This window comes from Neovison vison, chromosome 8, assembly GCF_020171115.1.
Source record: "Neovison vison isolate M4711 chromosome 8, ASM_NN_V1, whole genome shotgun sequence".
NCBI classification, from domain to species: Eukaryota; Metazoa; Chordata; class Mammalia; order Carnivora; family Mustelidae; genus Neogale; species Neogale vison.
In genome coordinates, this window is record NC_058098.1 from 118,523,047 (window position 1) to 118,536,585 (window position 13,539).

The 13,539-nt window shown below is 39.3% G+C and overlaps 1 protein-coding gene and 1 pseudogene across 7 annotated transcripts in view; one reads left to right on the forward strand and one right to left on the reverse strand.

Annotated features, from left to right (window-relative positions):
- Positions 1–13,539, reverse strand: part of BIRC6 (baculoviral IAP repeat containing 6) — a 233,083-nt gene that overhangs the window by 193,678 nt on the left and 25,866 nt on the right. For all 7 annotated transcript variants that reach the window (XR_006386023.1, XM_044261802.1, XM_044261801.1 and 4 more), the window contains exons 2-3: positions 7,535–7,716; positions 5,130–5,267 (exon numbers count right to left, since the gene is read on the reverse strand). Coding sequence is in view for 6 of the 7 variants with exons in the window: in XM_044261802.1 (XP_044117737.1) it covers positions 5,130–5,267; positions 7,535–7,716 (320 nt within the window). In the remaining variant the exon portion in view is untranslated. The remainder of the gene's footprint in view (positions 1–5,129; positions 5,268–7,534; positions 7,717–13,539) is intronic.
- LOC122915174 lies at positions 817–2,439 on the forward strand (annotated as a pseudogene).

The window sequence follows — 13,539 nt, forward strand, 5'->3', positions numbered from 1 at the left end:
GCAACATCCGAGCCCCAATTAGGACAGTGGTGAAGGTAAATCTCAGCGGGCAGAACTTCGACCAGTATATGAGGTTGTGCTCTTTGTCTGAGATTGAGAACTGCCCATAAGTGAAGATCCTCACTGATCAACAGACAGTAGCTAATGTTTTGGCTGGATGGTCAGGCATTTGGAAAGATCAGGACTGCAGTCAAGGGTAAAGGTCTAAGAACAGACCTCTCAAAATAAACAGACTGGGAAAATATTTATGAGGTACACAAAGCTCATTCAAAGACATCTGCTTCCAAGGAAATGGGCAAATTACACACATTGTATAAATGTCACTTACCCTCTCTCCATAGCCACTCCCAATGCTTTGCTCAATAGACCTGTATGCAAAGTACCACGGAACAGAGACGGAGATATGTACAGGTCCAACAACACAAACATCCCCGCACCAAGACTAACCAAGCTACAGTATTACTGACTGCCTAATCTACCAATAGCAGATACCAAAGCTGAGCCACCAATGTCACACCATTTTCCAGGGGGAACAGCCTGCTATCTGATTATAAGTGATTATATTGGATTCCTTCAGCCATGGATAGGGCATCAACTTTTATTCACTATAATAAATAAATGTTCTGAATATGCATTTACTCATTCTACCTACAATGCTTCTGCCATTCTATTAAACTACTGCCTGTGAACTAAGAGAATGGCTTATGCACTCTCATGGTATTCCACACAATTTTGCTTCTGATCAAGAAAGCACTTCAGGCTCTTTGCCCTTCCCCGTTCGACAGACAGCCCCATCTTCAGGTGCAGTGCCAGCCACGTGCCCGAGACAGGATGGTGAAGGTCGGAGTGAACGGATTTGGCTGCTTTTAACTCAGGCAAAGTGGATGCTGTCGCCATCAATAACCCTTTCATTGATCTCAAGTACATGGTCTACATGTTCCAGTATGATTCTACCCATGACAAATTCCACGGTGCAGTCAGGGCTGAGAACAGGAAGCTTGTCACCAATGGGAAGTCCATCTCCATCTTCCAGGAGCAAGATCCCACCAACATCAAATGGGGCGATCCTGGTGCTGAGTATGTTGTGGAGTCCACTGGGGTCTTCACCACCTTCACCTGAAGGGTGGGGCGAAGAGGGTCATCATCTCTGCTCCTTCTGCTGATGCCCCCATGTTCATGATGGGTGTGAACCATGAGAAATACAACTCCCTCAAGACTGTCAGCAATGCCTCCTGTACCACCAACTGCTTGGCTCCTCTGGCCAAGGTCATCCATGACAACTTCGGCATCGAGGAGGGTCTCGTGACCACCGTCCATGCCATCACTGCCACCCAGAAGACTATGAATGGCCCCTCTGGGAAGCTGTGGCATGACGGCCGAGGAGCTGCCCAGAACATCATACCTGCTTCCACTTGTGCGGCCAAGGCTGTAGGCAAGGTCATCCTGAGCTGAACTGGAAACTCCCCGGCACGGCCTTCCACGTCCCCACCCCCAGCATGTTTGTCATGGATCTGACCTACCGCCTGGAGAAAGCTGCCAAATATGATGACATCAAGAAGGTGGTGAAGTAGGCATCAGAGGGCCCCCTCAAGGACATCCTGGGGTACACTGAGGATCAGGTTGTCTCCTGCGACTTTAACAGTGACACCCACTCTTCTACCTTTGATGCCGGGACTGGCGTTGCTCTCAATGACCACTCTTGTCAAGCTAATTTCCTGGTATGACAATGAATTTGGCTACAGCAACCAGGTGGTGGACATTATGGTCCACATAGCCTCCAAGGAATATGAGCCCCCTGGATCACTTGCCCCAGCCAGAGCAAGAGGAAGAAAGAGGCCCTCAGCTGCTAGGGAATTCCTGCCTCAACTTATCCCCCAAAACACTGAGAATCTCCCAACCTCCACTGTTTCCATCCCAGACCCCCTGAAGAAGGGGAGGGGCTTGGGGAGCCCTACCTTGTCATGTACTATCAATAAAGTATACTGCACTCAGCCAAAAAAAAAAAAAAGAAAAAAAGAAAAAGAAAGCACTTCAAAGCAAAACACAAAACTAAACAAAACCAGCAAGAAAAACAAAGCAATGGGCACTTGCCCATGAAACTGACTGGTCTTACCATGTTATCCTAGGAGCTGGCCTGACAAAAAAAAGTGTAGTGCCCTACCGGAACCTCATTGTCAGTACTAACTGGAAGAGAGGTTCTACCTTACAGGGTGATGAATATGCTTAGACTCAAAACAAAACCACAACAAAAAACACCTAACAATTTCTCCCAATAGGGTCGCTATTACACTTAATACCCCATTCAAAGATTTTTTTCAAGCTTTAAGTTTTAACGGTCCTACATGCCAAGGGAGGAGCATTCCACAAGGAGTACAATGATCCCATTGAATTATGTGTTGAGACTGCTACCCAGCAATATTGAGTTCCTCCTGTCACTCTCTCTCTCTCTCTACCTGCCTCTCTGCCTACTTGTGAGCTTCCTCCGTCAAATAACTAAATAAAATCTTAAAAAAAAAAAAAAAAAAGAAAGAAAGAAACCAAGGCGGGGCACCTGGTGCTTGGTCAGTTAAGCATCTGCCTACAGCTCAGGTCATGGTCTTGGGGTCCTGGGAACAAGCTCCACATTGGGCTTCCATTTCAGTGGAAAGTCTGCTTCTCCCTCTCCCTCTGCCCTCCTCCCTGCTTCCACGCATTTTCTCCCTCTCTCAAATAAATAAAATATTAAAAAGAAAGAAAAAAACAACCAAGGGATTCTTTAGGGTGCCTCTAAGTCCTTTCATATCCAATAGTAAAAGTGCACAGGTGATTACAAAAACGAAAACAGCTCCACTGAGAATTTAAATCCTGCAGCAGTGAAGACTTGGGTGGGTCACTCCAGCATGCAAAGACGTCTGCCAGCAAAGTGCTGCAGACAGATACAAAACAGGGAGTAGAGGGAGGCTGTAACTAGCAAGTATATCCTTTTGACCAGTAAAGAACTGAGGGATATAGTGGCTATGAATATTCTCTTCCCTTCTTAGTACACATGATGGATGAATGTAGATTCAGAACCAGACACACAGATGCAGACAGACATATAGACTTATTTCACGCAAGAATTTTGGATGTAGTTAGTCTTTAGATGGCACAGTTCTATTACCTGAACAGTAGAGACCTAAAAATAACTAAACTTTAGTAGTTAGTATCACCTAGGGACAGGTAAATTATCTATCAGAACTTTGTGTCTCTCATCTCTGGGGATAGGGAGAAGGAATCTTCATTTGTAAACAGTAAAAACATAGTGTTTTTGTTGTATTAAAAGTTCAAATATGCACAGAATGTATGTATGGAGATGCTGAGTACCAAAAGGGTACACTGTGACAATTATGAAACTATTATCTCTCAGTTCCAAACTGACCCTTTATTTCTCTTCCCGATCATCTTAAGGCTGGGACTCTGCAAAATGCCTTTCTTCTTTCCCAGCCAGTTTCCTGGCTGTCAGGTTCTGACAAAAGTAACACAGGATGGAAACTGGAAAGCATGATGAGGGCGGAAAAGACTTCCCCGGGCTATTACTTGTCACAGCTGTCGATGCTGAGTCAGCACAGGGCCTGGTGGCAGGCAGTCTCCTGCGTTTTGTTCTTCTAGTTTCCTGCGTTTTGTTTACTTAGCATTCCCAGAAGCCGTCTCACAGAGCTCCTCAGAGGTGGTAACACCAGCCAAACAGCACTCTCTTCAGAGATCCATGTCTCAGCTCCTCGAGTGCTGTTCCCCAAGCTCCTGAGGTACCATCTGGACAGCAGCTCCTCCTGAGAAGCCTGGATCCCAAACCCACAGAGCCTATTCTTAAGTTTGTAGGTGCTGACCACCCTAAGCTCCTTCCTTCACACCTAGGTGACAGCTGCTTCCCGGCATTACTCTCTGTGTGCTTCCTCAAGGCTTCCTTTCCACTTCTTCAGTTCTCAGACACATGTTAAAATCAATTCCTTACGATAAATTCTTTTTGTTGGAATGCATAGTATGGTTTCCGTTTTACTATATAAAATGTTCCATCAATGGAATAAAAGTTAATAATATCATGGTAAATCTCTATTAAAAAATCCAATATTAGGAAGGATGCAGCTGATCTGAGGAGTAATATGGAAGATACTCAAAGACACATTCTTAAGTGGGGAAAAAAAAGCAAGGTGTAAACTATAGTCTGAATGTGTGTGTCCCCTCATCCCCAAATTCATCTGTTGAAATCTTAACCCCCAAAGGTGACGGTATTAGTAGGTAGGGCTTTTGGGAGGTAAAGTCAGGAGAATAGAGCCCTCTGAATGGAATCAATGCCTTTATAAAAGAGGCTCCAGAATGATCCCCTGAGACCTTTCCATCATCAGGACACAGTGAGGAAGCAAGTACAAAAAAAGATTTCACTAGAAGGCAGCCATGCTGGCACCCCGATCTCAGACTTCCCTGCCTTCAGAACTGTGAACAGTAATAAATTTCTATTATATATAAATGACCCAGTCAGTGGTATTCTGTTTATAGCAGCCAGAACAGATGATAGTACATCAAATTTTGGTACAGTTACAATTGTACTTAAGAAAAGAGATACTTAAAAACGCAAAAATTATTTTTAAGAAAATGGTTTTTACCTTCTACCTTACACCCTTTAGTATAGAAATTTCTTGTGTATTACACTTAAAACTTAGAAAAGAAAGAAACATCAGTAAAACATATCCAAGGATTTAATTCAAAGCACCATCTCACACAAACATCCTAGTCATGCCTAACAAAAAATAATGTCAACAAAAGCCCAAATGGCCCCATTTCCAAAGACATATTCCATTTCTCACTGAAGCTCATCACCTAACAAGAAATTCTCTTTCATCAGCCTCTCAACCAATATAGAGCTACCAAGCACAGAAACTTTAGGAACAAAGTAAGCAAAATAGTTCCCACAAACTGAATTTAGACTTCAGTAAAAATAGTTTCAACTTTTAGGGGACTCATAAACACATTTTGTTCTCTGAGAGAGAGAAAAATCTAGAACTGGAATATTTCCAAGGGTAGGTGGAAAGTGGGGGAAAGACAGAGAAAGTGAAAGTATGGAGGTGTTCTTTCTCTCATAATCGAAAGAAGGTAATTTTTTTTAAACTTCTTACCTTAGCAACTTTGTGGTTGGCTGCAGTCTCATGGGATGTATTTTTTAAACCGTCTTTGAGCTGTGTGATGAACAAATCATAACCCTCCGTACTAGAAATATCTACCTTTTCTAAACATGCTGATAAGAGCTGTTGTGCCTAAATAAAAAAGATGATCACAGAAAATTAAACACAACAAAAAAATTTTACATTCAGATCCTTACTCAAATACTTTAATTTGTTATTATACTGACAGGTACTATAACTAAAGTTTACTACTTTTACTTTTTTTAAACAAACTAAATCACATATAATCATATACTGATTTTAAGGGCTGTTATAAAATTAAATGAGATAAAGCAATATATTTGGCATAACACCACAGAGTAAAGTTTAAATACATGGAAGCTATTATAAACCAAAACAAGATTTAAAAAAAAAAAAAAAAAACACCTAGATTAAAAAAAACAAAAACAAAAAACCCTAGATAAGCTGACACCACGAACAAAAATTAAAGGTAAAATTTTAAAGAGATAAATGTAAAATCCTTCAATAAGTTTTAAACACTCAAACTATACAAAACCGTAAGAGAGAAGATTAACTAAGTCAACAGAGAATATAAAAAAGCCCTCTGTATTGTTACCCACATAGTCAAAAAGAACTACCTTAAAACAGAAATACATGGTTGACAAATGGAAAAGAATACATCCACACTGATCCAAGCAAACCCAGGACTCCATACTTAATTAAAGATAGTGACAAACTAATGGGCTAAAGGATATCTAGGATGGTGGAAGGTCTACAAACAATACTATGCAAACAAGAGTTGTGATTAGGTACACAGAAAATCAGCATCAGATGTTAATGGCCAACAAGGTAGAGAAGGTGACAGAAGCCAGATAAACACCTAACCCTTCAGACAGCACATTATGAAAAATACTGATTTGAGGGTCTATTTCATTATAAATATTCCAATATTTTATTGTAATTCTCTAGTTCTTTGTAAAACCTGAACAGTTTGATACCATCTTGCATCACATATTCTGTGATGAAATATATATATACACACACATACATACATATATATATCCTTTATAGGATATCAGCCTTAAATTATCAGCTAGTATAAATTCCTCATATTAGGAGGAAAAAATGTCCAATACAACTAAAACTAATTAGTTCTCTATACAAATATTTTAGGCAGGACCCCAGATCCAAATGACAAAAAGAGGACTACTCTCTTTTCAGAACTCAAATTTTCAGCAAACATACTTTCAATAATAACCTAACAGACAACTATATTATGACACTGAATGTGAAATCTAAGTGGATACATGTTGGTATCCTTTTTCTAAACTAGTCTTCCAAAAAGAGAACAAAAACATTTATATTGCACTTTATGTTTACCAACTGACAATTTTCATGCCCTAAAAATGGGAAATATGCTATACTGTTTTTATCAAATAATCATACCACCAAATGCAAAACAATTCATAATTAACAACTTGGTATGAAGACAAAAATGGTATCTCACTTTATTAGGAAACACAGCATTAAAATCTTTTATATTTTAAGATGATTTAAAATCCAGTAGCTTTGAAAAACGTACTTTCAAATTACACCACATGAACATCAATGCACAGGTAAAGATTTTAAATTAGGGTGCACCTACAAATTAAGTAATGAATATGTAACACTACAGAAACATATGTATGACTAAAATTTTAAAATGGGATTGTTAAAAGGTATGATACATACAAGCAAAGATTACTGGCTGTTCACTAATATTCATTCCTCCCTTCCATCTTATGTTTAAAAAAGAACTACCTCTTTCCAAGTATTCTCAGCTTGATGTGACCATGTGACTAAATTCTGGCCAATGAGATGAATATGAAAAGGGTGTATATGAATGAGTTTGGGAAAGAAAGCAAGAAAGAATGAAGGAAAGCAGAAGGGAAGGAGCGGGGAGAGAAGACAATAGAAAAAAGGGGGAAGGGTCATACCAGTGTGCTTCCCTGGACTTCTGCTTTCCCTTTCACTATGACTGGGAAATACTAATGAGACTTGGAACAGCTGTCATGAATTCAAGAGATGGAAGCTAAGTGTTGAGGTAAGCAGTTACCCCTACGCTTAGCCCTGTCCTGTTACTGAAAAAACTATACTGTTTAAGCCACTGTATTCTGGTGTCTCTGGTACCGTTTCAACTGCATGGTTCACACTTAAATACCACTCTGATAAGCATCAATTAATTACAAAGAGGAATTAAACAAATGTGATCAGTAAGTCAATTCTGTTTTTATAGGGGCATGTATAAAAAAAAAAAACCGGGGTACATATACAATGTTCTCAAAGGACAACTTAATTTAACAGCTAATAGGTCTGAAATTACATTAAGAGGAAAAGTACACTGATTTATTTCAACTTACCTCTGTAACAGGTAATTCAAGCTGAACCACATCATCCTGCTTTGAAACTGGAGTTTGCAGAGCAGTGTCTAACAACAAGATTCCGTTAAGGTCCTTCCTACACCCTACTGCAAAATCATCCACAAATATAACTTTATCCACCGCAGATATATACTGACATTTCACCTGTCCACCTGGTTTAGCTGTTAAAAGAACAAAAATTCAACACTTAAGATTTAAAAATAGTCCATTAAAAAATAAATGTTTACATGGAAGCTAAATACAGTATTTAATCTCACATTGGAAAACACTGCTCTAAAAGACATTATTAGAGCAACTGATAAACTTGTAATACGTACTATAGATCAGATAAAGTATCACTGTGAAATCGTCAGAACTTAACAGCTCCAGAGCTATTATTAAAGAGAATATAGGAGTGCCTGGGTGGCTCAGTTAGTTGAGTGCTGGTTTCAGCACGATCATGATATTGGGGTCCTGGGATCAAGCCCGTGTCTGGCTCCATGCTCAGCAGACAGTTGGCTTCAGGATTCTCTCTCCCTCTGCGCCTCCTCTATTCTCTCTCTCAAATACGTAAATCTTTAAAAGGGGGGGGGGCGCCTGGGTGGTTCAGTGGGTTAAGCCTCTGCCTTTGGCTCAGGTTGTGATCCTGGGGTCCTGGGATGGAGCCCCACGGGGCTCTCTGCTCTGCGGGAGCCTGCTTCCTCCTCTCTCTCTGCCTGCCTCTCTGCCTACTTGTGATCTCTGTCTGTCAAATAAATAAATAAAATCTTCAAAAAAAAAAAAAGGAGAGAGAGAGAGAAAATGATCGTTCTTAGAAATAAACAGGGCGCCTGGCTGGCTCAGTTGGAAGATCGTGGTACTCTTGATCTTGGGGTCTTGAGTTTGAGCCCCATGTTACGTGTAGAGATTACTTAAATACATAAAACTTTTAAAAATAGAAATAAACATAATAATAGAAATAAACATAAAAAAAGAAACAGAAATAGTAAAGGGTAAGGGGGCAAAGAATGCAACCTAGTCTCAATAGAGTAAAAGAAATAAAATGTGTATATATGTGTGTGAATGATAAGCAAATGTGGTAAAAGTATTTAAAATCAAAACTGATAGAACCAGGTAAAGGGTACAGGGAAGTTCTTTGTTCTATACTATTTCAGAATTAAAATATTCAGAAAAAAGTTTTAAATATTTAATATTTGTCAAATTTTTTTGCAAAATTCAATAAGCATAAAGTCAGTATGGCCCGTTTCTAGGTAATTACCAAAAATGTTTCTAAGGACTTTTATAACTGAGATAAAAGAAAATGAGATTAAAAAATGAGATAAAGAAAATGAGATAAAAGAAAAATGTTTATAACCTAGGTTAGGAGAAACAGTAAAGCCTCTAGTTCAATCCCCACTGAGAAAACACAGTCAACTACCACTAATGATCAACATACCCTAAGGTTTCTGCTGAGTCAGTATCAAAAGAGTATTTTTTTTTAAGATTTTATTTATTTGAGAGAGAGAACAAGCAGAGGAAACAGCAGATGGAGAGGGAGAAGCAGACTCCCCACTGAGCAGGGAGACCAATGCAGGACTCAATCCCAGGCCCCGAGATCAGGACCTGAGCTGAAGGCAGACACCTAGGTGCTCCATGTAAGAGTATTTTAATGCAAAAAGTCAGTGAATACATGAACCATAAAATTTCTCAGAATAAGTCAGAGTGGAATTTCAGAAGTCTTATAAAAAACAGTAACAGGCAAGAGGCTTTAAATACCAAGAAAAAAAATTTTTTAAGATAACATCAGTTTCTATACTTAAATTTACAGACTTATAAGGAGATTAATGTTAAGTGTTTCTGCCACAAATAGAGTCTCTGTAAGAAGACTTGAAAGAATGACCAATTATGAAATTTTATTCTATTAACAAAGATAAACCCCTGTGGGCAAGTAATCCTGCTGCCGGTACACCTAAACTCTAAACTCCGAATACAACTTTTTCTTTTTTTTTTCTTTCCAAAGATTTTATTTATTTATTTGACAGATAGAGATCACAAGTAGGCAGAGAGGCAATACAACTTTATAGAACATCCCAGTAACTAGCTCTGCTACTACCTAATGATACAAAAGTAGAAAAATGGAAATAAATCAGAGTCCTGGTTTTCAATCCTAGGTCAACTATAAAACATGTTATAATCAATGAATATTGGGGTGATATTCTTAATTTCAGAATATTATAGTTCTTTTGGACGCTAACAGACAACTTGGAGGCATTAAAAAACTGACTGGAACAAATTTATTATCTACACAAAACAAAACAATAATCTATAGTTCAATCTCAGAATTCAAAGTTTGAAATACATGTTAGCATATAGGAAAATAATCTCTGAAACACAGTAACAGGCATATTTACCTAGCACTTCTAATATCTAGGTAAAACCACAAGAAAGACAAATTATAGAAACTCAGGGTAAAATTATAAAAGAACTTACAAAAATTGTTTCAAAACTCCAAAACTCATTAACAGTAAATATTTTTAAGAACTATTCTTTATGAGGAACCTGGGTATCTCAACTGGCTGAGCAACTGACTCTTGCTTTCAGCTCAGGTCATGATCTTGGCGTCATGAGATAGAGTCCCACATCCTGCTAAGAGCTCAGCAGGGAGTCTGCTTGAGACTCTCCCTCTCCCACTGTCCCTCACCAACTCATGCTCAAGTGAGATCTCTCTCTCTCAAACAAATAACTCGTAGGGGGAAAAAAAACTATTACTTTTTTAGAATCTTTTTAGGCTTCCAGCAAAACTGAGTAGAAGGCACTTAGAATTCCAATATATGCCCTGCCTCCCCATAACTATAAAATTTTGAAAAACAAACTGCAAATTCTGCTTTACTGTTTAAGGTATGTGCATTTAAGTAATGAATTATTGAAATTATAATTCTGTTAAAAGTTCCCAAGAGAGGTATAAAATATGTGTCAAGACTCTACACCAGTGTAGTTTCCAGATGCGTTTCCACGCAACCTTCGAGAATTCTAACCATATCACGCCACTAGAGATTCCTCCACAGATCCTGACTGAAAAAAAGTCAGCACTGTTTTTACAACTTCTTATACACTACACAATACTAGCACTCAAAGTAATGCACACTGATCAAGGAGTCTTTTTAGCAGTTTCTTCAGGCCAGTATAGCAGCATGCAGTAAGACCTACGTTCATTAGGATGAGTTCATTCCCAGTTTTTGGCCTTAGTTAGGGAAGGTCATCCATAAGCAGAGGGCTGTACTGCACAGGGGGTAGAAAGGAGGGTATTATCGGCCATATCCCTCTGAAGGACCTTCTGGCACAGTCTGAGGTTTCACACAGACATGAATTTTGAGGTAAGATTATTAAACCCACTACAGACACTTTCTCTCAATTTTTTTTTACTAGGCTGAAGACTTTATTTTTGAGAGGAGAGCTTGGTTAATATTCCCTGAGAGTATGCTCAAGATGAGCTTTACTGATCTGTCCCTAGAAAAGTCCTAGATGGGGCAGCTGGCTGGCTCATCAGTACAGCATGCAACTCGATCGAGGGTTTTGAGTCTGAGCCCCATATTGGGTAGAGAGATTATTTAAAATAAAATGTTGGCACCTGGGTGGCTCAGTGGGTTACACCTCTGCCTTCGGCTCAGGTCATGATCTCAGGGTCCTGGGATAGAGTCCCATATCGGGCTTTCTGCTCAGCAGGGGGCCTGCTTCCCTCTCTCTCTCCTTCTGCCTGCCTCTCTGCCTACATGTAATAATCTCTCTCTCTGTCAAATAAATAAATAAAATATTTTTTTAAAAAAATCGTAAGGGGCGCCTGGGTGGCTCAGTTGGTTAAGCAACTGCCTTTGGCTTGAGTCGTGATCCCAGGGTGCTGGGATCAAACCCCATGTCAGGCTCCTTGCTCTGTTGGGGGAGCCTGCTTCTCCCTCTCCCTCTGCCTGCTGCTCCACCTACTTGTGCTCTCTCTCTCTCCCTGTCAAAAAAATAAATAAAATTTTAAATAAATAAATGAAATCTTGAGAAAAAATCCTAGATTTCTGAGCAAGAAAAGTATCTTGCAATGAACAAAGAATATTTTTGGAACTTTTCAACTTCTTACATGTTTGAGCAAGTCTTTCTTACTTAGGAAGCAACAAGACAAGACAGAAATCCTCTAATGTCAGTTAAAAACAAAATCCATGAGTGTTTAAGTCTGACCCAGAACTTAGTGTTTGTACAAAATAAACGAACAAATAAAACAAAACAAAAAACACAGGTTTCACAATCAGGTAAATTCAACATTTATTTTTAGTCGTAAGAATAGCCATTTTAAGGGGCGCCTGGGTGGCTCAGTGGGTTAAGCCGCTGCCTTCGGCTCAGGTCATGATCTCGGGGTCCTGGGTTTGAGTCCCACATCGGGCTCTCTGCTCAGCAGGGAACCTGCTTCCTCTCTCTCTCTCTCTGCCTGCCTCTCCATCTACTTGTGATTTCTCTCTGTCAAATAAATAAATAAAATCTTTTAAAAAAAAATAGCCATTTTAAGTACAGAAAGAATAAAAGAGATGAAGAAACCTGTAATAGAGCTTGACTGTGTCACTCAGTTGGAAAACATGTTTTCAAAGTCTTGTAAAATATTATGAGTTATACTTTTATTCATGATGATCTGATTCATGATTTTAGTGGCATTACTATTAAACACTCGATATACTTTAATGTTACCAATAATACTGATAAACTTATAACCTATACTTAAATTATATCTCCCAAGACTACCTTTAAAAAACTTAAATCCGGGGACGCCTGGGTGGCTCAGTTGGTTGGACGACTGCCTTCGGCTCAGGTCATGATCCTGGAGTCCCAGGATCAAGTCCCGCATCGGGCTCCCAGCTCCACAGGGAGCCTGCTTCTCTCTCTGACCTTCTCCTCGTTCATGCTCTCTCTCACTGTCTCTCTCTCAAATAAATAAATAAAATCTTAAAAAAAAAAAAAAAAAAAAACTTAAATCCGGGGCGCCTGGGTGGCTCAGTGGGTTAAGCTTCTGCTTTCGGCTCAGGTCATGATCTCGGGGTTCTGGGATGGAGCCCCACATAGGGCTCTCTGCTCAGCGGGGAGCCTGCTTCCCCTCCTCTCTCTCTCTGCCTGCCTCTCTGCCTACTTGTGATCTCTCTCTCTCTCTCTCTCTCTCTGTGTCAAATAAATAAATAAAAATCTTTAAAATTAAAAAAAAAAAAACTTAAATCCCATTTTGGCATGAACCATTTATTATTTCATTTGCCTTATGAGTTTAAAATATCTTAAAATAAATTTCTCAAAGAAAGATAAGCTATGCTTAACTAATGTTTGTTATGCTTTCCAAGAAGAGTTGGCTAAAAAGTTATTTTTGGCTTTTAAATAGAAGGAAAAACCCATGGCACATACCCTGTACCACTTACTGCACCTTTTTAGAACTCTGTGAAGAAGTAATCTGTAAGGGATGCCTGGGTGGCTCAGTTAAGCAGCCTACTCTTGATACTGGCTCAAGTCACAATTTAAGCCCCAGGTCAGGCTCTGTGCTCAGTGGGGAGGCTTCTTGAAATTTTTTCTACCTGCCCCTCTCCCTGCTTCTGTGTGCCCTCTCACACTCTCTTTCTCTCTAAAATAAATAAATCCTTTTTTTTTTTTTTAAGTTATTTGTGAAGTGACTTTTAAACCTACATGGATAAAATTTTTAAAAATTGAGCAGGAAATTTTAATAGAGGAAAAACTCAAATTTCTCCATCTACAACAGAAATCAGCAAACTTGTGAAAAGGGTCAGAGAGGAAATATTTTAGGGTTCACAAGATAAATGGCCTCTCTCACCTTTACTCACCTCTGCCACTGTAGCACAAAGGCAGCCATAGCCTACATGTAAATAAATGGTTGTGGATGTGCGCCAGTTAACACTTTATATATAAAATTAGGAGATAGCCTGAGAGCTACAAGGGTTTGCAGACCCCTATTGACACTAAAAACCTGCATTAGTGCAGATATTCTTTCCCAGAAG